The 26203-nt window shown below is 54.8% G+C and overlaps 1 protein-coding gene across 1 annotated transcript in view; it reads left to right on the forward strand.

The window, feature by feature from the left end:
- The first annotated feature begins 3017 nt into the window (after nt 1–3017).
- The window catches only part of LOC308238767 (calpain-8-like), a 36175-nt gene continuing 12989 nt past the window's right edge, over nt 3018–26203 (forward strand). The window contains exons 1-3 of the mRNA XM_080651093.1: nt 3018–3117; nt 6212–6316; nt 19161–19230. Coding sequence (XP_080507219.1) covers nt 6275–6316; nt 19161–19230 — 112 coding nt within the window. The 5' untranslated portion in view covers nt 3018–3117; nt 6212–6274. The remainder of the gene's footprint in view (nt 3118–6211; nt 6317–19160; nt 19231–26203) is intronic.

The raw sequence follows: 26203 nt of genomic DNA on the forward strand, positions 1-26203 counted from the left end.
TGTAGGAAATGGATAGTAATGCAAGTAAGTCTTTTCTACATAGATGCAAATGAACCTTGTCTGATGCAAGTGTGATCAGCCTCTCTCGGTTTTGCATCTATTAACAAATTTCCTCTGCATCCCTAATTGGCTATTTTTTTAGATTCTCCTTTGAATTAAATTTTTTAAAAAACACACCTAGTGGTTCTCTCATCCATGAATGAGTTAAATAAAATCTCTGACGTGCTCATTTTATATTTGTATGAGAGTCATTATTTACCCTTTTAAGACTATTTTAAAAATTAAATTTATTAGGCTAACATATTTCAGGTATGCAGCTGTATAATACAACATCTGTATACCCTTTTTATTGATTAATTTTCTTTTTTTCTTAGAATGAGGAAGGGAGACAGAGAAAAATTGATTTAAAAAATATATATATTTTATTGATTTTTTTTTTTTTTTTTTTTTACAGAGAGGAAGGGAGAGGGAAAGAGAGTTAGAAACATCGATCAGCTGCCTCCTGCACACCTCCTACTGGGGATGTGCCCACAACCAAGGTACATGCCCTTGACCAGAATCGAACCTGGGACCTTTTAGTCCACAGGCCGACGCTCTATCCACTGAGCCAAACCGGTCAGGGCAGAAAAATTGATTTGTTGTTCCACTTATGCAGGCGTCCTCAAACTATGGCCCGCGGGCCACATGCGGCCCGCCAAGGACATTTATTCGGCCCGCCGGGTGCCACTGCCTGTCCTGCTTAGCAGCCGACTTGTCTCAGGCCCGCAGTGCGCATAGGAATTTGTTCATAGTTTTTTTTTTAAAACTATAGTCCGGCCCTCCAACGGTCTGAGGGACAGTGAACTGGCCCCCTGTTTAAAAAGTTTGAGGACCCCTGCACTTATGTATGCATTCATTGGTTGATACGCCCGACCAGGAATCGAACCTACAACCTTGGCATATCAGGATGATGCTCTAACCAACTGAACTACCAGGCCAGGGCTTGCATACTCTACTGCAGCGGTTGCCAACCTTTCCTACCTCACGGACCACCAGGGGTCTGCAGACCCCCGGCTGGTGGCCGCTGCTCTATTGGGTACAGACACTTTGTGGGCAGGCCCCGTGCCCTAGCCTTTGTTGTGTTACGTACACATCATCGGCTCTTCATGGATCGTGGAGAAATGAATAAAAGGGTGAGAAGTATTTGAACAAGATGGAGGCATTTTTCTTGCAAGAGAGGATATTGATGCTGACCCATAAAAGAAAGCCCTTTTTCTGTTTGATTTTGAGACACTTGCCGGTTTCTGAGGCTCGTGGTGAGACAGGGGTGCTGTGATAAATCATCAATTCCCAGCTGGGCAGGTCATGCTGAGTCGTCAAGCCCCGGGGCCTAAAACTTTTTTTATTTTTAAATATATATTTTTATTGATTTCAGAGAAGAAGGGAGAGGGAGAGAGAGATAGAAACATCAATGATGAGAGAGAGTCATGGACTGGCTGCCTCCTGCACAATCCCCACTGGAGATCGAGCCCGCAACCCAGGCATGTGCCCTTGGCCAGAATAGAACCTGGGACCCTTCAATCCACAGGCCAATGCTCTATCCACTGAGCCAAACCGGCTAGGGCCTAAAGCTTCCTTAGTGAAAGGGTTTTGAGCCCGTCCTGTCCATTGTTCTTGTGCATCGAGGTTGACACCTCTGAGGTTCACTGGAGAAGGCATCACCACCCTCAGGAGGCCCGTCATCTGCGCGCTTTCTCCCACCTTCCTGTCACCTCCCGCACGGTCTCCTCCTCAGTTCCAAAGGCACAAACCCAGCTGCACAGCTGTTCCTCTCCGCAGCACTGGCCAGCTCGCTCCCGGCACCCGTCGCCAGTTTGGGCTCAAATTAACTCGTAAAAAGTCTCTACAGGTGTCCAAGTTTCTTGCGTCCGCGGCCTGGCGCGTTCTTCCTATTGTAAGTGCCTTTCTCTAAGTCTGGCTGAGTTTTTATTGGACATCCTCTGTCCTCGTCTGAGGCTGCCCGAAGGATGGGTCCCGCGGCTGGCCACCGGGCTCTCCCTCTGCACCCTGGGATGACGTGGGGACACAGGCATTCGTTCTAGCACGGAGGCTTCCTTCCGGGGCAATGGAGGACAGAGGAGAGAGACAGCCCTCCCTGGAAGCTGCTCATTTGCTTCATTTGGGCTCACCGGCATCCCCCCGGGCTCTGGTCACCTGCCCCGTGTGGCGGAGCAGCTGGGACCGCTCAGGGGCCTGCCCGGCTCCTGGGAGACCCTCATCCCTGGGGGGATGTGCCTCCTCCAGGCAGGTGGCCGGGCTTCCGCTCCCCAGGCCTCTAAGCAACAAAGCCCGAGGCAGACCAGCCCTATGGCAGCAATCAAATCAGAAACGCCAGGCAGCCCTGGGGCGGAAGAGCTTCCAGGCTCACCCTGGACAGCCTCTCCCCAGCCCGCAGCCCGCAGCCCGCAGCCCGCAGCCCACAGCCCCCTCTGCCCTGCGGCCGGATCGGCAGCAGACCCAGCAGCTTTCCAGGGCCTCAGTGCACACAGGCTTCCGCCCGGCCCGCAAAGGCCGGAGCCCTCCTGAGCTGCTCAGATTTCTCTGCAGCTGCACGCAATGATTACCGCCCCCGCCACGGGCCGTTCCCGGCTCTTACACCTGCATAAACATGCCAACATGCTCTTTCAGCTTTTCAAAGCCCCTCACAGCGCGCTCCCACCCAGCCGCGGCCTCTTTCTCTGACCCTCTGACCAGACCGTGCGGCTCAGGGGAACACCCCGTGCAGACACACACTCTCCAGGGCCTCACCCATCACCAGGAACCTTCCAGGGTGAGTCCCAGCCCCGAGGGCAGGGGGTGAGTCAGAAGCAGCAGGGATCACCCAGAGCTGCCTGGGCGTGGGCCAGCAGTGTGTGTGTGTGTGTGTGTGTGTGTGTGTGTGTGTGTGTGAAAGAGAGAGAGAGAGAGAGAGAGAGAGAGAGAGAGAGAGAGAGAGTCTCAGATGACCATCGTAAGGCAATCTCTTTTCTTTTTTTTAGATTATTTCCTCCAACGGAAAAGGAGAGAGAAAATAACCCATCTAGGCCACCCTCCGCCCTGGCCCTGGCTGGTGTGAGTGGGCACGGGCACCACCTGCAGGTATGGGGAAAGGGAGAGCCTGCTTTCCCATTGCACAGATGGGAAAACAGAGGCAGCTAAAGGGTGGCAGAGCAAGCCTGGCCCCCCGCCCCAGACGCGGTCCTGCCCCGCCGTCTTCCGGCTCAGGGGGGCGAAGGGATGGCAGGGGCTGAGGCTGAGGCTGAGGCTGAGGCTAAGCCAGCCCTTTCCTTCCTCTCTCTTCGGGTCTGAGATCTGAATTCAAAGGATTCCGAGAGAATGTGACTCCCACACGGTTACAATGAATGGCTTTGTGTTAGAGACCTCTCCCTTTGGGAGTGGCTCCTGCCGTCCTGTGACTGTAGCTTGGGGTGGGGGTGGGCTGGGACAGGCCTGTTGGACAAGGGAGGGCTGGCTAGGAGATGGGATGAGCGGTCCCTGGGGTTTCGAGGAGGAGGAGGAGGAGAAGGGAAAACGCCAGAAAGCAAGCTTCAAAAAGCCCAGGTGGTTTTTTGGGGCCCCGGACCCCTTCTTGCCCCAGCCGGGCAGGGCTCAGGGCGTCCCAGCCCGCCCGGGCCAAGCGGCCGAAGCGGCAGAGCCCACCCAACACCACCTCTGGGAGGGGTGCTCATAGCAGGGTTCCCCTAACCCTGTGGCTCTCAACCTTCCCAATGCCGCGGCCCTTTAACACAGTTCCTCATGGTGTGGTGACCCCCAACCATAACATTATTTTCGTTGCTGCTTCATAACTGTAATGTTGCTACTGTTATGAATCGTAATGTAAATATCTGTGTTTTCCGATGGTCTTAGGCTCTCAACCCGTTGAGAACCGCTAGCAGGGTCGCCTAAGGCCAGTGGTTGGCAAACTCATGAGTCCACACAGCCAAATATCAACAGGACAACGATTGAAATTTCTTTTGAGAGCCAGATTTTTTAAACTTAAACTTCTTCTAACGCCACTTCTTCAAAATAGACTCGCCCAGGCCGTGGTATTTTGTGGAAGAGCCACACTCAAGGGGCCAAAGAGCCGCATGTGGCTCGCGAGCCACAGTTTGCCGACCATTGCCTAAGACCATCGGAAAACACAGATATTTACATCACGATTCATAACAGTAGCAAGATTACAGTTATGAAGTAGCAACGAAAATAATGTTATGGTTGGGGGTCACCACACCATGAGGAACTGTGTTAAAGGGCCGCGGCATTGGGAAGGTTGAGAACCGCTGCAACCGTAACGTTGCTAGTAACCAGTCACAGCTTGGGTTTGCAGGGCCGTTGGCCATTTTAAAAATACTCACCATCACTTCTCTCGCCTCTTAAAATGGGGCGATGCTACCCAGTCCGCGGAGTCAGGGTTCTTCCTGGCGGATCCCAGTGGGTGGGAAACCGTGCTGCCTGGTGATGCTGTCATCGCAGCCCCGGGCACCTCCCCTCTAAGGCCCTTCGGCACCTGCCCTCTGCCCTCTGCCCTCCCTTCCCCCACACCGGTCCAGGGACCACGTGGAGGGATGCGTGCTGTTCCCCACCCCTATGGGCGGGAAGTGAGTGGCTCAGTGAGCCCCGCCCATCATGCCCATCAGCCTTGTCTTTCCTTCTCTCTCTCTCTCTCTCTTTTTTTTTTAAAATATATTTTTATTGATTTTTTACAGAGAGGAAGGAAGAGGGATAGAGAGTTAGAAACATCGATCAGCTAGCTGCCTCCTGCACACCTCCTACTGGGGATGTGCCCGCAACCAAGTTACATACCCTTGACCGGAATCGAACCTGGGACCGTTCAGTCCGCAGGCCGACGCTCTATCCACTGAGCCAAACCGGTTTTGGCACCTCCTTCTCTCTCTTTTCCCAGGTGTCGGACCTGCCAGGGGGTCTAGGGCCCCCCTAACTCCACTGCTTCGTCTCCTCTTCATCTCTCACAGGCGTTACCCCCAATAAGTCTCTTGCACTTTTAAAAAATGTTTTTATTTTTATTTTATTTTTTAAAAAATATATTTTATTGATTTTTTACAGAGGAAGGGAGAGGGATAGAGAGCTAGAAACATCGATGAGAGAGAAACATCGATCAGCTGCCCCCTGAACCCCCCCCCACCTGGGATGTGCCCGCAACCAAGGTACACGCCCTTGACCGGAATCGAACCCGGGACCCTTCAGTCCACAGGCTGACGCTCTATCCACGGAGCCAAACTGGTTAGGGCTAAAAATGTTTTTATTGATTTTAGAGAGAGAGTAAGGATAAGAGAGAAAGAGACAGAGAGAGAGAGGGAGAGAGAGAGGGAGAGGGAGAGAAACATCGATGGGCTGCCTCCTGCACGCCCCCACCTGCCAGGGATCCAGCCTGCAACCTGGGAATGGGCTCCAATCAGAACGGATCCCGTGACCTCTTGGTTCATGGGTCGACTCTCCACCGTTGAACCACTGGGCCGGACGGGCAAGGCTGTGGCACGTCTAACCTTGTGCTGGCCGTTGCTTCCTGGGGGACTGGGATGCTCTGCACATCATTAGTCACTGAAGCCTCACGGTGACTCTGGGAGAGAAGTCTTGCCATTTTCCCCACGTTCACGAGCCCGGCGGCAGGAGAGTTTCAGTGACTTGCCTGGCGTCACGCAGCCAGCGGGTAGTGGAGCTGGAGTCTGAACGCGGGCTGCGTGGGGGCCCCTCTGCCCTGGATCCGGGGCCATGCGGTTTGCAGAGCGAGGGGGGCGGAATGGGCTTGCTGCCCTCGCTCGTGAGCACGCTGCCCACGGCACCTCCCTGATGGCCGCCCCCTCCTGGCCCAGCAGGGTGCCCGGCCCTGGCCCTGTGCCTCCTGTGGCTGCCTTCCCCCTTAAAATCCCTTCTTCCCTCTGCTTCCCAGACACCCCTCTTCTCCTGTTCCCCGCCCCCTCAAATTCCTGGCTGTCCTTTCTCAGTCTCTGTCACCAGCTCCCTTTTCTCTGCTTGTACCTTTGTGGGGGTTGTTGGGGCTTTTTCTGTCTCAATCCGCCTGGTCTGACCTCTTCTCTGCTTCCAGCGTCCGATGACAGGGCCCCCTGTGAATGCAGCGGGGTCTGGGGGCCGAGCAGCCGGGGTTACGCTGGCTGAGGGGTCTTCCTCCTCTGAGAGGTTGGTTTTGATTTTCTTACTTGTTTTCTCTTCTCAGTATATACAGAGGAGACGCTCCCGTGGACGTGAATGTGTTTTTTAGAACACTGATTTGGGCGTGATGCCTGGTGGTACCCAAGCCGCTGTCGGGATGCTTTCTAACGTAAGTCTCCATAGGATTTTGTTGCTGTTGTCAATCCTCACCCGAGGATATTTTCCCATGGGTTTTTTGAGAGTGGAAGGAAGGGGGAGGCAGAGAGAGAGAGAAACATCAATGTGAGAGAGATACATCGATGGGTTGCTTCCCACACATGCCCCGACCAGGGCCGGGGATCGAGCCTGCCTGCAACCCCGGTACATGCCCTCGACCCAAACTGAACCTGGGACCCTTCAGTCTGCCGGCCGACGCTCTATCCACTGAGCCAAACCGGCCAGGGCATCTATGGGGTTAAAAGCCTGGAAAGATGTTCCTGGCTCTCACCAGCCAGTCGGGTACCACGGCTCCTTCCTTCCAGAGACAGGCCCTGCCCGCACAGCAGCTGAGAGATGACGGAGACCCTTGGGGGTGGGGGTGGGGGGGGGCCCACAGAAGGGAGTGTGACATGGGCGGGGCCTCAGAGCGGAGTCTGGGCCTGAGTCACCTCCCAGGGGTGTGGCCACATAGCCAGGGTCTGACTCAGAGCCTGGAGCCCCTTCAGCTCTCACAGCGAGAATGGGAATCGCAGAGGCCCAGGCTCAGGTGGACCAGGAGGGCAGGGCCACCCCCCTCTTCTCTCACTGCTGACGATGAGAGGCCAGCCAGGGCCCAAGAGAGGCTGGAGCCAGCGCGGGGCCTCGGGCTCACAGAGTGGGGGCCCATCCTCACACCTGCTCCTCGGCCTCAGGCTCACAGAGTGGGGGCCCATCTCCCCTTCCCCCCCAACCCCCTGCTCATCGGCCTCAGGCTCACAGAGTGGGGGCCCATCTCCCCTTCCCCCCCACCCCCTGCTCCTCGGCCTCAGGCTCACAGAGTGGGGGCCCATCTCCCCTTCCCCCCCACCCCCTGCTCCTTGGCCTCAGGCTCACAGAGTGGGGGCCCATCTCCCCTTCCCCCCCAACCCCCTGCTCCTTGGCCTCAGGCTCACAGAGTGGGCCCATCCCCCCTCCTGCTCATCGGCCTCAGGCTCACAGAGTGGGGGCCCATCTCCCCTTCCCCCCCACCCCCTGCTCCTCGGCCTCGGGTTCACAGAGTGAGGGCCTATCCCCTCTCCCCCCACCCCCCCCCTGCTCCTCGGGCTGTGCCCAGCCTTCGCCGGGTGCTGACGGTGCTGTGGGCCCATCACTGCTCTCTCGGGTAACATGGGGGAGGCCCGGGCTTCCTGACTCACACTCAGAGGGAGTGTCTGGGGGAGATTCCACCCCCGCAGTGCAGGCTCTGATCAGAAATGCAAGTCACTCCCTGGCCGGTTTGGCTCAGTGGATAGAGCATCAGCCCTAGGATTGAAAGGTTCCGGGTTCGATTCTGGTCCGGAGGGCAAGGGCCTCAGTGGCAGGCTTGATCCCCTCCAGGATGTGTCTCTCTCACATTGATGTTTCTCTCTCTCTGTCTCTCCCCCTCCCTTCCACTCTGTCTAAAAATCAATGGAAAAATATCCTCGGGTGAGGATTAACTAAAAAAATTTTAAAAATGCAAGTCACGTCAAGACGTAAGTGCTCTCTGACGTTTGGAGATAAATAGAAAAGCACAATAATGAATCCTTAGAGCGATCGCCTTAGGCCTGCCTGTGTAACTTCTGGTACAGCACCTGTGGGCAGGAAGTAGCGGTATTCCTGTGTCTGATGACCTGCCGGCCTGGAAGTTACTGAAACGGACGGTGCCTTTCTTATTCACCTTGTGATCCTGGCTCAGTCCCTGACACCTGGGGGGTCCCTGGTACAAAGCTTACCCAGGGCAAAGCCAGTGGTGTCTTCAAAGTTCGTGATACCGATATGGGTGGGGTGGGGGGAGGGGGGTGCTGCTGGGGCCCCGTGTCCTGCCCCAGGGGTCCCTGAATGGAGAGTTTGAGGAGCCCAGATTTGACATCTACCCTGATGGTTTCCGCCGTCTGTGTTTAGAGCGGGGTGGGGTACACCATCTGCTTTTACAGGAGAATCAGGTCACTCCCCAGGCTGGGGCCCTGGTGAGGTGGACTCGAGGGGAAAGGGAGACTGTCTTGTTCACAGGCCTCGCAAGCATGTCCGACGTCTCCCTCCTCCCCTCCCTCTAGGTGGCCGGACTGGCCCACCTCTCAGGTGCTGGTGCTGGTATTGGGGTGGGGGGCTCTTCAGGGAGTCTGGCCATGGACACTCAGCCGAGGCATTTCCAGACCAACCACCAAGTCCTGGAGACCGGGAAAACTCAGGGACATCCTCGGCCTGGAGAACTCGAGCATGGGGATGGGGTGGTGGGTAACGTGGGGGGATGTGGTGAGGCCCAGAGGAGGCCAGAGGCGAGGCGGGAGGTGGACAGCGGCCGATCCTCCAGGGCCTGGATAGGGCAGCGAGGGAGTCGCTGAAGTGGGTCAGGGCGGTGAGGGTCCTGGTCGGGCTGGCCGGGGAAGGGGAGGTGGCCGGGGAGAGGGCCCCTGAGCCCTACCCAGCGACCAGGGGGCACCAGAGGCTCCTTCCTGGAGGTGGGACTGACCAGGACTGCAGACCTCCCACCCCCAATGTCCCCAGAGCCTGCGCACCCCCCCGGGGAGGCCCTGAGGGAGAAGGACCCGACTTTTTAGAAGACAGTGATTCTCGAGTTTCCTCCCCATCGCTCGCACCCACAGTGAGGCGGCTGCGCTCTGATTTCTGCACCAACAGGCCCACGGTGCTCCTCACTGGAGAGAGAGCAGCCCTCTCCGCTCTTTTGTGGAGCAGGGTGGGGGTGGGGGTGGGGGTGGAGCTGGGGGTGCGGGTGCGATTTGTTTAGAGAGTCGCAAAGGTCACTAGGGTTTCCTCCACAGCAACTATGAGCTCAGAGCAGCAGTGCCCAACCTGGGCACACGCCCCACAGGGGGGCAATTTGATGTTTAAGGGGGGCAATTCGAGAAGGAGTTATTAACAGTGAATTTTGTGCATTTCTTAGGGTCCTAGGGGCCTCATCTACAGTATAGACATACATATTGTGACCTATTGATGCCTTTTAGTTCTGTTATACGTTTTGAAACGTTATTTGCTATTTTTTCCTATCGCTTCATATTATTATTATTTACCAGTTTCTTAGTGATTTCCTCCTCCGGACGTCAGCTGTCCCTTCGTTCTTTTCTCTCTCATGGATGCCATGTTCTTTGGAAGCTCGTTTAGACCAAGTTCATGGCCTTTGAGGCTTCCTCCACGTGACTAGGAGTGCACTTTTTGAATACTAAGAACGATATGTCACGGGGCGGGGCATCAGGATTTTAGAGATGCTGAGATGGGGCGTGGTCAAAACAAGGTGGGGAGCCACTGGCCTAGAGTCCTGCGTGAGCAACGGTGGGTGATGTCATACCCAGTTAGCAGCTCCGAAGGCCTCCTTGGTGTTGCGTTGGCGCCACCACATGGCAGAAGGCAGTATTGCTGCTGCCACGCCGGGAAAGGGAAATCGACCTCAAAAGGCCACTTCTTCAGGGAGCCTGGGCTCATCCCGGTGGAGAATGGTGTTTGGAAAGCAAGACCCAGGGGCTCGTTGCCACGGAAGCACCAAGGTTTCAGACCCTGAGGGCAGGCTGTGCCTTTGATTTGTCATCCTCTGCTGCCCAGGGCCCAGACTCAACACAGTTACATGCCAATGTGTACGTGTTTGTCTAGTACACATGCAAATAATTTTTTTTTCAGGTGAAAACAAACAAACCTAAACTTAAACCAAAGCCAGAAACGAAACCAATCAAAAACAACCACCCCCCTAACCCAAAAGGTTACAGTTGTTTTTTTTTAAATATATTTCATTGCTTTTTTTACAGAGAGGAAGGGAGAGGAATAGAGAGTTAGAAACATCGATGAGAGAGAAACATCGATCAGCTGCCTCCTGCACACTCCCTACTGGGGATGTGCCTGCAAACAAGGTACATGCCCTTGACCGGAATCGAACCTGGGACCCTTCAGTCCACAGCCCGACGCTCTATCCACTGAGCCAAACTGGTTAGGGCTTGGGTTAGTTCTTCTCTTTCCCCCTTCCCGGGAGATTCTGAGTCTGACTGGTTGGGTTTATTCCACGACCCTTAGCTAGAGTGTTCCTAACAAGTACTCACTTTTGGCACAGGGTGGCCATGGAAATAGAAAAAGCAAATATACACACCGCAGAATGCAAAAAAAAAAACACCCAGCGTCTGAGTATGTCCCAGGAGGGGTGCCTGCAATTCGCCAGTGACATATTTGACTAGCCTTTTGCTGATATCCTAACTACTGCACATTAGCTCTTCCTGCCCACATGGTAAATGACAGTGTCAACACATTTTAATGAACGCCAGATATTTTTCTCTGCCGAGAACCCTGAGAAATGGCTCTCCCTCGAAAGGACCCCAGATCATACAAAGCAGTCCCAGATGTCTAGGGCTGAGCCATTCGAAGCCAGTCTTAAACAAGAGATTGAATGATGTTCCTGCCTGCTCAGTTTTATATGTGGCTTGAGTGTACTTTGGATGGCAAGGGAATTTTTTTTTTTTTTATGACTCAAATAAATGACATCTAATTTTTAGCGTTTAATAGCTGGGCTGTGTATATTGTTCGCACAGTGTCAGGAACAAGATTCTAACGAAGCCTAACTCGGAGCAAAACTTGGGGTTCATCTTCAGGTCTCTGTCCCCCATTCATCACGCTTTCCCGTCTTAATGGTCTTCTCTCTGTTCTCCATGGATGCGGTGTCCCTAGCATCTTATACCTTTTAAACCATCTTTCATCAACGTATCTGGAATCCATTCGCACGAAGGTATGAATAGCTGGTAGTAGCTTAAAGGAGGACTCCTCTCTTCGGACGGACGCCTCTGGGAACCCAGTGAGTGGTCCATGATCCCGTCCTCGGGGCCAGCTGCAGGCGTTCAGGGTTCAGTGCAAAATGAAAACGTGCCCACATTCATCAAAACCCAGGGGGAAAAGTGCCATTCAAATCTAAAACGTTTTTCCTTTAAAAATATTTTTTTTCTTGACCTCGCCGGTTTGGCTCAGTGGATAGAGCGTCGGCCTGTGGACTGAAGGGTCCTGGGTTCGATTCCAGTCAAGGGCACCTGCCTGGGTTGTGGGCTCGATCCCCAGAGGGGGGCGTGTAGGAGGCAGCCGATCCACGACTCTCTCTCATCGTTGATGTTTCTATCTCTCGCTCCCTCTCCCTTCCTCTCTGAAATCAATAACAATATATTTAAAAATATATATATTTTTAAAAAGTAATAAGGGTAATGGTGATACATGAGAAACAACGTAAACTTTTGATCTGCAACAATGTAGTTTTTAGTGTCATACTTTTATATAATATAATGAATAATGCTATTAATTAATTTGATATCATGAGTGATTATAAGAGTTTTCTGGCTCAGTTTTCTGCAGATTCATATATCAGCCCCTTAGAATGTATACTTTCATGATGGTGACAGGAGAGCATTAAACTGAGCAACTGTTGGTGGCTGGGTTCCCGGGACGTAGGAGCTGAGAAGGAGTGGGGCATGCAGAGTGTGTATCAGGGACCAGCATCTGTGAGTGGAGGTGGGACACGGTGGTCTTTGTCAGTGGGGGAAGCCAAAATGTGATGCAGTTGAGACAACATTTTGGCTAATCCCATGGGTGCTCTGGACCATCCAGGGCCCAGAGGAGATGCTAAATTGGGTCACTGTCCCCCCAGCCCCCAATATATTTTTATTGATTTCAGAGAGGAAGGAAGAGGGAGAGAGAGAGAAACATCCATGATGAGAGAGAATCACGGATCGGCTGCCTCCCGCAAGTCCTCCACTGGGGATGGAGCCCACAACCCAGGCATGTGCCCTTGACCGGAATCGAACCTGGGACCTTTCAGTTCGCAGGCCGATGCTCTATCCCAGCCGTGGGCAAACTACGGCCTGTGGGTCGGATCCGGCTGTTCTATCCGGTTCTCTTGCTCTCCCCTCCGCTCCTTTACTTTGAATTTATATTAGTTCACACAAACACTCCATCCATGCTTTTGTTCCGGCCCTCCGGTCCAGTTTAAGAACCCATTGTGGCCCTTGAGTCAAAAAGTTTGCCCACCCCTGCTCTATCCACTGAGCCAAACCGGTGCGGGCATGGGTCACAGTCTTCCTACTCTTGCCCTCGCAGTTCCTGGATGTGGGCTGCCCAGCTGGCCGATTGCATCCTCCTGGTGTCATTGAACTCGTGTCTCTAACCCAGTGGCATTTAACTGGCACGCTCTTGTCTCTCAGGGAGCACTTGGCAATGTCGGGCATTGTTGGTGGCCATGACGGCAGGGGTGCTACTGACACCGGGTAAGTGGAGGCCAGGGATGCTGTAAGCACCCTATAATGCACAGAACGGTCCCCACCCCCCGACACAAAGAACTATCTGGTCCCAAATGTCAGTAGTACAGACTTTGGAAAACCCTGCTTCACCTTTTATTTCCTCTAAAAGATGCAGTTGGATCTAGACGTGTGAGTCGGTTCAAGTTCAGCTTTGGGCAGAGGACAGCGTCTTCCCAGGTGGACCCGTGTTGTGCATCCTGTTGTATCAGGGAAGAAGGCACGGATGCCCTGTTTTTGGGTGATGCACAGATTAGTAAGTGAGCTCAGATGTATTCATGATCAAGGCCCTCATTAGCCTTTTATCTAACCGTTTTACCATGAAGGGCTGGCAATGGTGACTTCTAATTCTATCACTTGCTTTCCTATAGCTGCAATCTATAATAATAAAAGCATAATATGCTAATTAGACCGGTCGTCCTTCCAGACGACCTTCTGGATGAAGCCGGGGCTGCGAGGGAAGCCCGGGTCCCGGGTGCCAGAGGGAAGCGGGTGCCCGCAGCCGGGGGAAGGAAGGCCTACTCTTGCACGAATTTTGTGCATCGGGCCTCTAATTCTCCTATAAAGAGAAGCATTGCCCTACCAACGGTCACCCTGAGGTAGCCCGGACAGGAAAGGCGGGACGCGTGCACGATTCTTTCCCTTTCTCAATTTTCAGAACGCCCTCGTCATGAAAAACGTGGTTAAAATATTCTCTCTAGGTGTTTTCAGAAACACCACCCTCTGAGGAGCAATACAGGAAGAGTGTCGGTATAGATCAGTGGTCGGCAAACTCCTTAGTCCACAGAGCCAAATATCCACAGGACAACGATTGACATTTCTTTGGAGAGCCAAATGTTTTAAACTTAAACTTCTTCTAACGCCACGTCTTCAAAACAGACTGGCCCAGGCCGTGGTATTTTGTGGAAGAGCCACACTCAAGGGGCCAGAGAGCCGCATGTGGCTCGCGAACCACCGTTTGCCGACCACGGGTCTAGACCAAGCACTTGGCTTTAAGGAGGCCACCAGGCCTGCTGGGACCACACAGGGCTCTAGGGGGCAGCAGAGACCACCAGCTGCTGGAGCCGGACCATCCCGGCTTTGATACCATTACAGACTCCTTACCACCCACCAGACCAACGGCTGCTGTCAGCTCGCTAGAATCTCAGCTGATCTGAGAAGCAACATCCGGCCATGGCCGCAGGGAGGGGCCGGGCTCTCTCTGGCCCGGTCCTGGTTCCCCGCAGCCCCATGCTCCTCTCCCACCCCATCTCTCCCTCTTCAAGATGGAAAGGACCCCTATTCTGATCTTGGTGTTTAGCTTTCCTTTTTTGGCGTGTTTCTATGGATTTGCCTATTCCGGATATTTCCTACAACGGGGGCCAGACCAGGTGAGGCCTTCTGCAATGGCTTCCTTCACTTGGCATGATGTTTTCAGGGTTCACCTGGGGGTAGCCGTGTCAGGACCCCATTTCTTTTCACGGCTGCATACTATTCCACGCCATGGCCACACCACATCTGTCTATGCGTGCGTCCGCCGATGGCCGCTGGGGCTGTTTCCACGCTCCGGCTGTTAGGAACGACGCTGTCACGCAGCTTCGAGGACAGGTCTTCGTGTGGCCTTGCGCTTTCCCTTCTTTCCACCCCGGGGGTGGAATGTTCCCTGCGGTTCCGTTTTGAGGGGCTGCAGATGTTTCCCAGTGTTCTCCCTTCCCACCAGCCGTGCCTGAGAACTCTGTCGTACCCTGGACCTTGGCTTCTTCTCTCGCTCGCCTTCGAATTCCGGAATGGGAAGACCCGGGCGTGAGAATGCTGCGGCCGGCGTTCCCGCTCCCTTTCCCGCGGCTCTAGCCAGCACGGCTACAACCCTGTGAACGGGTGGCCCGCGATGCACACTCGGGCCTTTGGGGGATCTGTCTTCCTTGCTCAGGGGACATTGAAGCCTTGGGGGCCGACGCTGAATCAAGGGAAAGCGGTGCTGAGGTGGGGTCCCCAGAGAGGCCAGGGCCACAGCCAAGTCCTTCAGATGTGTCCCTGAGCCTCTGAAGGTCAGTTTGACCTTGACTTTCCTTGGCCTGTGGCCACATCACTCCAGTCTCGGCCTCTGTGGTCTCGGTTTTCGCCTTTTGATCTGTCTTCACATCTCCCCGTGCCTCTGTCTTAGGAGGGCATTTACGATGCATTTAGGGCCACCCCATCCCCCCCATTTCAAGGCCGTTAACATATCTGCAAAGATCCCTTTTCCAAACAAAGCATTGCTTCCAGCTTCCAGAGCTTAGGACGCATTGGTCTGGGGACCATTTTCTTCCTTTCTTTTTCTTTCTTTTTTATTTATAATATATTTTTTTGATTTCAGAGAGGAAGGGAGAGGGAGAGAGAGATAGACACAGCAATGATGAGAGAGAATCACTGAGTGGCTGCCTCCTGCACGCCCCACACTGGGGATTGAGCCTGCAACTGGGGCCTGTGCCCTTGAGCGGAATTGAACCCGGGACCCTTCAGGCTGCAGACTGACGTTCTATCCACTGAGCCAAACCGGCCAGGGCTAGGGGACCATTTTCCAGCTTGCCACACCCTACGGTTCAGAAATCACCGATGTGGCCCACGTCCTTAGGGTAGACCAGGCCGAGGAGATGGGAGCCCTGAGAAAAGGGATTGATTTGAGGTTTCCAGGCCTCCTCTGTCTGGTCCTGGTGCCTGGGATATGACAGCTGACGTGTCCTGAGCGCTCCTCACCCACTAATCTAAGCCCAGGACACACCCTGTCTCATCCCTCCTCCTAACAACCTGGTGAGGTGGGCCCTGCTATTATCTGCCGTTGTGCAGGTGAGAAAACTAGGGGGAAGGGAGGCTGAGTCACCCGCCGAAGGGGAGGGAGCTGACTGCCGGTGGAGCTGGGCGAGCCACCGGCCGCCAGAGGCCAACCCCTCCTGCAGGGTGGGCACCACGGCCCGTCCCGTTGGGCTTCCTCTGATCTGCTCCGTGAATCACCCCTTTCTGATATTTGTACCCACCCAGCAAATATGGACCCACACTTTCCGGAAAGAAAGGGGACCCCCCCTGAACCCCTTGCTCCCATCCTTCTCAGAACCATGGCTCCAAAGTCTTGGTGAGTCCCAGCCTCCAGCTATCAGACAGCTTCTCGACTTACCCGTGGAGGGGGGAGGGGCACGCAGGTCCTGCAAAGGTGGGGGACAGCTGAGATCCTAATGCATCTCCCAGGTTAGTGGCCCGGGAGGGGCCCTGGAAGTTCCCCAGCCTCCAGATCCCGGGAGAAAGGCAGGCAGGGAAGGCGGGCATGTTCCCGGGCACGGTGGGTACCTGTTTGCTCCTGGCCATGACTCACTTCCCTCCGAGCGCCTCGGGGGAAATGTTTCCAGCTCCACCTCCCTCCACGCTGCCTTATAGCTCCCCTCCCGGCGGGGCCGCCTCGGAGAGCACGGAGCAGCCCATCTGTCCTCCCCACACAGCCCGTCTGTCCTCCCCACGCAGCCCACCACGGCCATGGCAGCTCCGGTGGCCCAGGTCTCCGGGCAGCGGGCGGCAGCCGAGCGTCTTGGCTCCAACCAGAAAGCCGTGAAGTACTTGGGCCAGGACTTCGAGACGCTCAGGCGGCAGTGCTTGGATTCAGGGGTGCTATTTAAGGACCCCGAGTTCCCAGCGTGCCCGTCAGCCTTGGGCTACAAGGATCTTGGACCAGGCTCCCCGCAAACTCAAGGCATTGTCTGGAAGCGGCCCCCGGTGAGGAGTCGGGCGGGATGGAGGACTCCGCTTCAGGTCAGAAGTAGCTGAGGGAGAAGGCGTGGCTCTGGATCCTCAGTTCCTAGACCCTATATTTCAAAACCTGTTTCCCTTTAACCATGTTTTTCAGAGGTGGGGAGGTTGGAGGGAAGAGCATGCAGAGGTGTGGGGACCACACACTACGGCTCAGAAATCAGAGTTCGATTTGAACCCTGGCTCTGCCTGTGTGGTCTTGGACACATGACCTCCGTGAGCCTCAGTTTTCCCATCTGTGAAATGGCACCTTATTTTTCCAGGGTTGGTATGAGGGCTGGAGAGGAAGCTCAGAGCATGGTGCCTGGCCCACCACAGGCACAGACCCCGTGGTGGTGGCCGCCTGGGTCCCTGGGGGGACAGGCCAAGGCTAGATGTAGCCATGGGTAAGGGGTAAGTGGTGACATCGTTGCTGAAAGGGTTGCTCAAGGTCATGAGCTGGGTCACTGTCCCATCAGGGCTGGTGAGTGGAGCGGTGGGGGCTGCGGGTCTGTGAACGCTGCTGGAACTCAGGGCCTCCCGAGTGCTGTCACTGGTGTCACCCCAAACTCAAAGGCAGAGACTGGAGAACCATCCCCCCCCCCCCCAAACCCACGTCCGTGACCTACCGCGACGGGACCCTGGTCATGTGATGTACCCTCAGGGGGCCGAGCGCCCTCTGCAGGGCGATTGTGAGAACCGAGACTGTTCAGCGTCTGCCACGTAAAAAGGCTCATCCGAGCACATGCTCCGTGGCCTTTGTCTTCTAGAGCATGATGGGAAAATCCGGTGGTGGGACCCGTTTTCTTGGCCCTGGATGACAAGGGAGGATGAGAAGATAATTCTTTGGATGTGGCCCAAGCCTACCCCTTCGTTTCCATTCGACCCGTTCTGTCCAACCGTTTCTACCTCTGAGGGTAACTCCTTTGCCTGCCTCTCTCCTGCCCACCCCGGTCCGTCTGCCCACCCCTCTTAAAACACACGGCATTCCGCTGGGATGTTGGCAAAATCAAGGTTGGGAATCATGGTTTTATACTCTTTCTTTCTTTTTTTTAAACTGGGGATTTCTTTATTTCATTTCCCCCATCACCATTTATCCCCTCTATGCGGTGGTTTTATATTCAGGAGTTGACAGCTACATTTCATTGCCACAGACAGCATTTTTTGGCCTCTGTTGTTGTTTTTCTTTAAAGAATATAGTTTATTGATTTTTAGAGAGGGTGGGAAGGAGAGGGAGAGAAGGAGAGAAACATCGCCGTGGGAGTGTAGTATCAATTAGCTGCCTCCTCCTGGGAATCGAACCGGCGACCCTGCGGTGCACAGGAGGACGCCCAGCCCACTGAGCCACACCGGCCAGGGCTAGGCCTCCCTTTGTGTCAGGCATCGGCTCCACACTGCTGGGAAGCAGGTTCATTGCTGCAGACAGACTTTGGCGCTGGGGTTGGAGGAAGCAGAGGGTCCTGACAGAGGCCGGTGTGTTTGCAAGTTGCCTTGGTCGTGTCCCTCGAACCCATTCATCAGAGGCCAAAGCAAGCAAGGCCTGAGTCATGTGTGTTTATAGAGTGTGCTGAGATCCTTACCTGAGTAATCGTCAACATTACTAATGACAAGACGTGGTTGTTATTCAGGAAGAAAAAAAACAGTGTCCCGAGTGTGTGTGTGAGTGTGTGTGTGAGTGTGGGGGTGGGGGTGGGGGTGGGGTGGGGGGTAATGGTGGGGGGATGTGGGGAGGGAAGTGGGAGCCTCCTGGCCTCTTTTCAACCTCTTTGGCTGCCAAACTGCTTTGTGTCTCCGATCCGAGTTCCAGTAGAAAGTTAGCCCTGGGGAGAAGACTTCCGGAATGTTCTTCCGGGGTAGGCTGAGATGCCATCTCCTCACAAAGCTGGGGACGTCCTGCGGCCCCCGAAAGATTCATAACGTATCAGTCATGATGTCCCTGGGTTGTTTTTTTCCTGGGTCTGGGGGTGGTGGCGGCGGCACGTTTTGAAACCTGCTAAGAATAACACGCAGTGCCCTAACCGGTTTGGCTCAGTGGATAGAGCGTCGGCCTGCGGACTGAAGGGTCCCAGGTTCAATTCCGGTCAAGGGCATGTACCTGGGTTGCGGGCACATCCCCAGTAGGGAGTGTGCAGGAGGCAGCTGATCGATATCTCTCTCTCATCGATGTTTCTAACTCTCTATCCCTCTCCCTTCCTCTCTGTAAAAAATCAATAATAAAAAAAAGAGATCCTTCTTTAAAAAAAAAAAAAAAGAATAACACGCAGTAACATGAGCGTTCCATCGACGTATACCCCGCTTAGCACTGTTCTGCCGCTCACACTTCACCTTGTTTCTGGCCTTTGCAAACCACTCTGTCTTCTAAACCGAACTCAAAATTTTCGCAGAATTCGGTAGGGTTCTCGGCCACGCGTCGAATGAGCTCATATCGCATGGACAGTGAGACGCGGGTAGCGGACTGGCCGGCTCAGGCGAGCGACTTGGGACGCGTCAGCGTGTTCCATAGTCGGGAGTCGAAGCCACGGGTGTGGGCGATGTCGCCGAGAGAGGATGCTTCGGGCAGGCTATTGCCGCGGGAAACGGGGTCCCTGCAGAGGGCGGAGGCCTGGCCAGGGGTTCCCTGATTTGTAGGGGTGAGTGGAGCTGAGGAACCCTTGAAGGAGACTGGGGACACCTTAGGCAGGAGAGGAGAGGACGAGAGGTGATCTCCTAGGTCGCTGTGAAGTCTGAATTCAGGGACTCGGAAGCCGTCTTGACCCCTGTTGCCACCGTCGCTGGGCATCTTACCACTTGTGTGTTGTCTCCAATTGCTTCCAGGAAATGTGCCCCAGCCCCCAGTTTATCTCTGGTGGAGCCACCCGCGCCGACGTTTGTCAAGGTGATCTGGGTGAGTAGCCGGGCCCGTCCTGTTTGCTCTGAGCAGGGCGGGTGTGCGTGAGGCACGCGTGACATCAGGTTAAGCGGTTAGGCTTGCCTGCCTGTAGTTACCTTTAAGTGGGCATAATTTGCCCTATAAAATGGCCATGTCTCTACAATTAGGGACTGTCGTAATAGATGCTTTTATAATTAGTAAGGAAACAGGCATCCCCCTTTCTAGCCAAGCTTCTTTTCACGGGCCTGGGATCCTAGGACTAAGAAGATATCTCCCTCCCTCCCTTTCATATTCCCTCCAATCAGGTGCAGTTAAGCGTTGGAAATCATTTATTTTGTTCTGTACGTTCTGGCATCAAGTGTCAGGCCCCCCTCCCCAGGTTGTCCGTGGTAGCAGATGGGTGCTCCTGACCTTCTAAGGCCTAGGGGTCCTCAAACTACGGCCCGCGGGCCACATGCGGCCCGCCAAGGACATTTATCCGGCCCGCCGGGTGCCGCTGCCTGTCCTGCTTAGCAGCCGACGCGTCCCAGGCCCGCAGTGCGCATAGGAATTTGTTCATCGTTTTTTTTTTTAACTATAGTCCGGCCTTCCAACGGTCTGAGGGACAGTGAACTGGCCCCCTGTTTAAAAAGTTTGAGGACCCCGGTTCTAAGCACTCCTGATCCTAGGGCCTCATGGTTGAGGGGGACAAGACTGGCCTTTTCGGGGACAGCGTGGCTGTGACTTAGATTCGCTGGGATGCTAAACCGCCATCCAGTGGCAGCCGCAACATAGGGGACAGGAAAGGAAAGGAACGAGGAGACAAATCCCACTTGCTGAAAAGCAGTAAAACAACCCAAATCTCAGCATCCATCTGGACCCGATAACCTTCATCTTTTGGGGCGGGGGGTCCACCCCCCTTTTCCCTCTTGGTTCTAGCCGGGAAAATGTCTCCAATGCGCTGGAAACCTTTGTGATTTGGAAGGTCACAGGCCCCTCATTCTAAATGCCTCCACGTTCTCTCCTTTAACGAGCACAGCAAATATCCCGGGAGCCAGAGTTCCCGGAGAGGGCGAGCAGTACGCAGCCGGGGATGCTGTCAGGCGCCACCTAATTTCCCCCGTGGCTCAGGGAAGCGGGACTTCCCACCCAGGCTTTTAGCAGCTCCTTGTTAGTGATGGTTAACTTAGTACCAGGCATTTAATAAGTGTCGTTTAATTGATCGGCGTGGATAGCTCCTCCCTGGAATCGTTATAAGTAAGCAAGGAGGAAAGAGGGCTTCCGGAAAGAGGCCTGAGCGTTACCATGGTGAGTGTGCACTGCAGAGGGATGGAGCGGGATGGAGCACAGGAAACAGCCCAAACTGACTCTCAGCACCCAGCTCCCACCCCGGTCTGCGGGGCCTCGCCCGGGGGCTGCCCTGGGGGAGCCCAGGCGTTGAGGAGGTGGCTTTGTTGTTTTTGTTTTTTATTTGTTTTGTTTTTTTTAATGTATTTTATGGATTTTTTTTTTTTTTTAACAGAGAGGAAGGGAGAGGGATAGAGTTAGAAACATCGATGAGAGAGAAACATCGATCAGCTGCCTCCTGCACACCTCCTACTGGGAATGTGCCCGCAACCAAGGTACATGCCCTTGACCGGAATCGAACCTGGGACCTTTCAGTCCACAGGCTGATGCTCTATCCACTGAGCCAAACAGGCTAGGGCTTGTTGTTGTTGTTGTTTTATATTTTATTGATTTTTTACAGACAGGAAGGGAGAGGGATAGAGAGTTAGAAACATCAGCTGCCTCCTGCACCCCCCCCCCCACTGGGGATGTGCCCACAACCAAGGTACATGCCCTTGACCGGAATCGAACCCGGGACCCTTGAGTCCGCAGGCCGATGCTCTATCCACTGAGCCAAAGCAGTTAGGGCTGTTGTTGTTTTTTTTAAAATCAGTATCATGGAACCTCTTTTGAAAGTAATTCATTTATTTATTAAACATTTTCCAATGACAGTCGCCATTCAACATGATATTCGTTGCAGGTGCACAGCCCCGTGGTTAGACTTTTTTTTAAAAATATATTTTATTGATATTTTACAGGGAGGAAGGGAGAGGGAGAGAGTTAGAAACATCGATGAGAGAGAAACATCGATCAGCTGCCTCCTGCACACCTCCCACTGGGGATGTGCCCACAACCAAGGTACATGCCCTTGACCGGAATTGAACCCGGGACCCTTCAGTCCGCAGGCCGACGCTCTATCCACTGAGCCAAACCGGTCAGGGCTAGTGGTTAGACTTTTATGTACGTACGAAGTGATCCCCGACGTGTCTAGCACCCGCCTGGCGCCGTACGTAGTTATCACAATCATCCTCCCTGGGCTCTGCGCCGGGCTCCTGGGGACACATCTTGGAGCCAGGGTGAGGAAGGGGTGTGCTGGCTGAGCTGAATCCTGTGGCCCTTTGGGTGCAAAAATAAGACAAGAGGCCGGAGGCCAGGGCTAACGGAGACAGAAAGGAACGGATGAGCTCTAAGATCCATCGCTCGCTCGGGCCCGGGCTGGCATCCACACACGGCAAGGCGCACAGTTGGCACCTGCCCCCTCCCAAATGGCCCGGCACTCCCCAATCCGAGCTGGGGACCCCGGGGCTTCCCAATGAGGGCGTCAGCTATTAAACAAAGGACGGTGGAGGGTCTCCATGGCAACATGAGGATGGCCTCCCAGCCTCAAACGTATTAAGAGACCAGGCGACGTGAGCTCAGATGCGAACATGCCCGGGAGCCGGTGGGGTGTGGTGGGCAGGAAGCGAGGTGTTTTCGGCTGGGAAAACACCCCCTTACAGTGTCTGAGGGCAAAACGATGCGACAGGAGATGGGAAGGAAGCAAAGCTCGGGGAGAGGGGACCCTGGCCAGGTCCCAGGGGGGCAGACAGCCGCAGAGAAAGAGATTTCAACCAGCAGCCGGCACAGGTGTGGCAGGGGCTCACCAACAAAAACAAAACAGACCAACAAAACCCACATAATTTCTCCAGGGGCCAAAGGCGGACGCCCAGCAGCAGCTCAGCGAGGATCTCCAGGGTGAATCAGCCGCCTGCAGAGCCACTGGCGGAGGGGTCAGGCCCCGCAGGGCTGGCGTGGGCCGGAGGGAGGGTGGAGCCAGGCCAGCGGCTTGCTGGCTTACGGGCCTGTTCCTTTCGGCAGGTGCAGCGCTGCCTGCCCGGTGATCGGTGATCGATGTCATGGGACTGGGAGGTTTCCACGTAAAACAACAAGAAAACAGATTTCTCTTAAAAACGGCAAAACCTGGCCCAGATCCCTCGCTACAGTCACCCTACAAATATGGACTGAGCACCCCTCTGTGCCAAGTCCTCTTCTAGATACAACGGTGGGGTGGGGGCGGGAGTCTTGGATGTCCTGGAGTCTACTGTTCTACTGGGGAAAACAACCAATAAACAAATACGTGCGCCCGGTGGTGGTAAAAGCCAGGGAGAAAGGAAAGCCACATGAGAGGAGAGAGAGTGGCCCCGGGCGGGGGGGGGGGTGACTAGAGGGGGGCCTGGGGGTTCCTGGACCCCGCAATGCCAGGATCACTGGGCTCTGGGGTCTGCTTTTAGAACGGTGGTAGCTCGCTCTATGCCGACGACACTGTGAGGGAGATATTCCGGGAAAGTGTGTCTGATTCTTCGTTTACAGATACCACGGCGGGTGGGCTCAGGGCCGGCTGGTGGTGGGACGCTCACAGGATGGAGGACCACGTGGCTCGTCAGACGCTGCTTTGTCAGCATCAGGGATGGTTTCTTGCTTCTGCAGCCCCCTCTGCAGCTCCCCCCAAGATAGCGCCTGGGTTCAACGAAGGGCCTCTGTCCTCTGGGCCATGGGGGACGGCCCCGTGTGCCCGGAGCTGCCCCCCAGGTCTTGGCTGGGCTCCGGGAGAGGTGACGGAGTGCTGTGTGGTCTGTTCTGTACGGTCCGGACCCAGGGGCCCTCCTGGCTGACTCCGGCCGCCTTCGTGCAGGGACACGGCACGCCTTCCATCCATCCCCGACGCCCAGTCCCCACAGCCTCTGTCCTCCCTTCCCTGCCCTTGGTGGTCACCATCCGACGGCAGAGGGAGCACGAGGGGTGGTGCTCTTTGCCACCTTCCCTCACCTTCTGCTCCCCGAGTTGTCATGGGAAGCAGAACAAAGGTTCTCTCTGCTCGGCCTTCCTCTTGGGCTTGAAACGATTGTTCCCGCTTCAGCCATTGCTCCGCGTCGAAGGGGAAGGGGTTCCAGGGTCTGGGGTGTTCTCTTTCGTTCCCTTCCTCCTCCTCTCTGTCGTGTCTCCATGTTCTCCCTCGGTGTTTGGGAGGTCACAGCCCGAGTGCTTGCTCCCCGGGGCCCATCATAACGCGAGGTGTTCAGACCTCCCAGCTTTGACTGTAATATCCGGAATTTTTGAATTTAGAGATTTTTTTTTTAAAAGCAAAGCCTGACTCGGGATGATTCCTTCTTGATTGACGTAGAGCTTTCCCCGACGGAGCAGAGCGAGGATGTCACTGTTAGGGGTGGGGTGTGTCCGGGTTTCCATACTGCTGCCATGGGGCAGGGGGATGGGTGGAGGGGAGGGAGCCAGGGGGTCATTGTTTGAGCGAAATAAAAAAAAAATACATCACTTCATTATTTGAACAACTATGAAACCCATTACATGTATAAACGAAATAAGGAGTGGGAAGAACGAAGCTCAGGTGGTCTCCCAACTTCCCAGAAGGTCAGGGACCTAGGAGGCCCCACCTCAGCTCCCTGATTGGCCAAACCTCAACCCCGCCCCCCCACCCCCAGTCTTCCTTAGTGAGAAGCAAGAAATCCCACGAGTACCTGTGCCAGCCCCTTCACCTTCTCCCCTTGTACCATCGGAAGGATGGCATTTGTGAGTGAGGTGGACCCTGGTGAGAGAGGGAGGTGGGGGGCAGGGCTGCCTTCCGGATTGTGTCTATGAGAGAGAGAGAGAGAGAGAGAGAGAGAGAGAGAGAGAGAGAGAGAGAGGGGAAAGATGAGTCTGGTTGGGGAAAGGAATTAATATGTGCCCAAATCATGAACCTCTCTGTTGGGAGAAGGGCAGATGGAGCAAAGGGCTCAGAGGTGGGTTTCGGGGCCACAGTCTACGTCCTGCTCGTTCAGGCCACCTGAGTGTTCACACCTGGACCGTGTATGCAGCTTCGGCCGCCGTGTTAAGGAAGCACGGGGCCGACCAAGCTCCTCAGAGGGGCTCTAAGAGGTGGGAAGGGCTTCCGTCTGAAGACATGTTGTAGATTCAGATTTTTTTTTAGATGTGGAAAAGGTGACGGCTGAGACACACAGGTAGCGTTTTGGAGTCATTTGGATAGAATGAGTGGGAGAAACTTGCTCGCCAAGCCCTAGGCTCCCAGAGTAGAGCGCTGGAAAGAGGCAGCTCTTGGGCCAGTAAGAAGCACAGTAAGGACACTGAGGTCTCAGCGCTGGTGGAGAATCCTATCTAATAAAAGAGTAAAATGCAAATTGACCGTCACTCCAACACACAAGATGGCTGGCCCCATGTGGACACAAGATGGCCACCACAAGATGGCCAGCAAGGGAGGGCAGTTGGAAGGGACCAGGCCTGCAAGAGAGGGCAGTTGTGGGTGATCAGGCCAGCAAAGGGGGGCAGTTGGGAGAAACCAGGCCTCCAAGGGAGGGCAGTTGGGGGCGATCAAGCCTGTAGGGGAGGGCAGTTAGGGGTGACCAGGCCGGCAGGGGAGGGCAGTTAGGGGTGACCAGGCTGGCAGGGGAGGGCAGTTTGAGGCAATCAGGCTGGCAGGGGAGCAGTTTGGCATCAATCAGGCTGGCAGGGAGTGGTTAGGGGGTGATCAGGCTGGCAGGCAGAAGCGATTAGGGGCAATCAGGAAGGCAGGCAAGTGAGCAGTTGGGAGCCAGCAGTCCTGGATTGTGAGAGGGATGTCCGACTGCCCGTTTAGGCCCGATCCTGATAGGCCTAAACGGGCAGCCAGACATCCCTCGAGGGGTCCCAGATTGGAGAGGGTGCAGGCTGGGCTGAGGGACACCCCCCCGTGCACGAATTTCGTGCACCGGGCCTCTAGTCTATATATATAAAAGCCTAAGCGACCGAACAACTGGTCAACTGGTTGCTATGATGCGCACTGACCACCAGGGGGCAGGCGCTCAGTGCAGGATCTGCCCCATGGTGGTAAGTGCGCTCTGACAGCCAACCTCCCACGGCCCCTCCCCCTGACTGGCCGGCCCCCCCCTCCTGATCGGGCTGATCACTGGCCAGGCCGAGGGACCCCACCGGTGCACAATTTCATGCACTGGGCCTCTAGAAGCATGTAAATGGATGTGAGAACAGCTGACATCAATTCCAGGATGCTAGATCCATTAGGGCAGGCGACAAGGAGGAAGAGTAGCTGGGCTTGTGCTTAATCTCATGATGTCAACACCAGGGGGGACGGTGATGCCTCCCAGGAGGCCCTGCTCAGGGGCAGGTCCCACCTTGCACGGAAAGGGTTTTCTGTTTTAAAAAAATATTTTATTGATTTCTGAGAGGGAGAGAGAGAGAGAGAGAAACATCCATGATGAGAGAGAATCATGGATCAGCTGCCTCCTGCACGCCCCCTGCTGGGGATCGAGCCCACCACCCGGGCATGTGCCCTGACCGGGAATTAAACCGAGACCGCCTAGTTCATAGTCTTCGCTCAACCACGGAGCCACGCCGGCCGGAGTGGGTTTTCTGTTTTCTTCTGCATTTGCTTGGATCTCTGAGCTGACCATTACTGAACCCTAGACTCTTTAACCTCTCGACTTCACTTCTTCTGCCTTGATTAGGATGATGTAAGGTGAATCAATATTTCAAGGCTGTTTTAAGCGATGAGGCATCGAGGCTGTCATGCTGAGCTCTCAAACACAAAAGGGCAGTCTTCTAAACACACAGCCAACTTCCTGTCATCCAACATCATGCGGAACACACACACACACACACACGCACACGCACATGCACACACATACACATCTTGGGC

This window comes from Plecotus auritus (assembly GCF_963455305.1).
Source record: "Plecotus auritus genome assembly, chromosome: 14".
Classification (NCBI taxonomy): Eukaryota; Metazoa; Chordata; class Mammalia; order Chiroptera; family Vespertilionidae; genus Plecotus; species Plecotus auritus.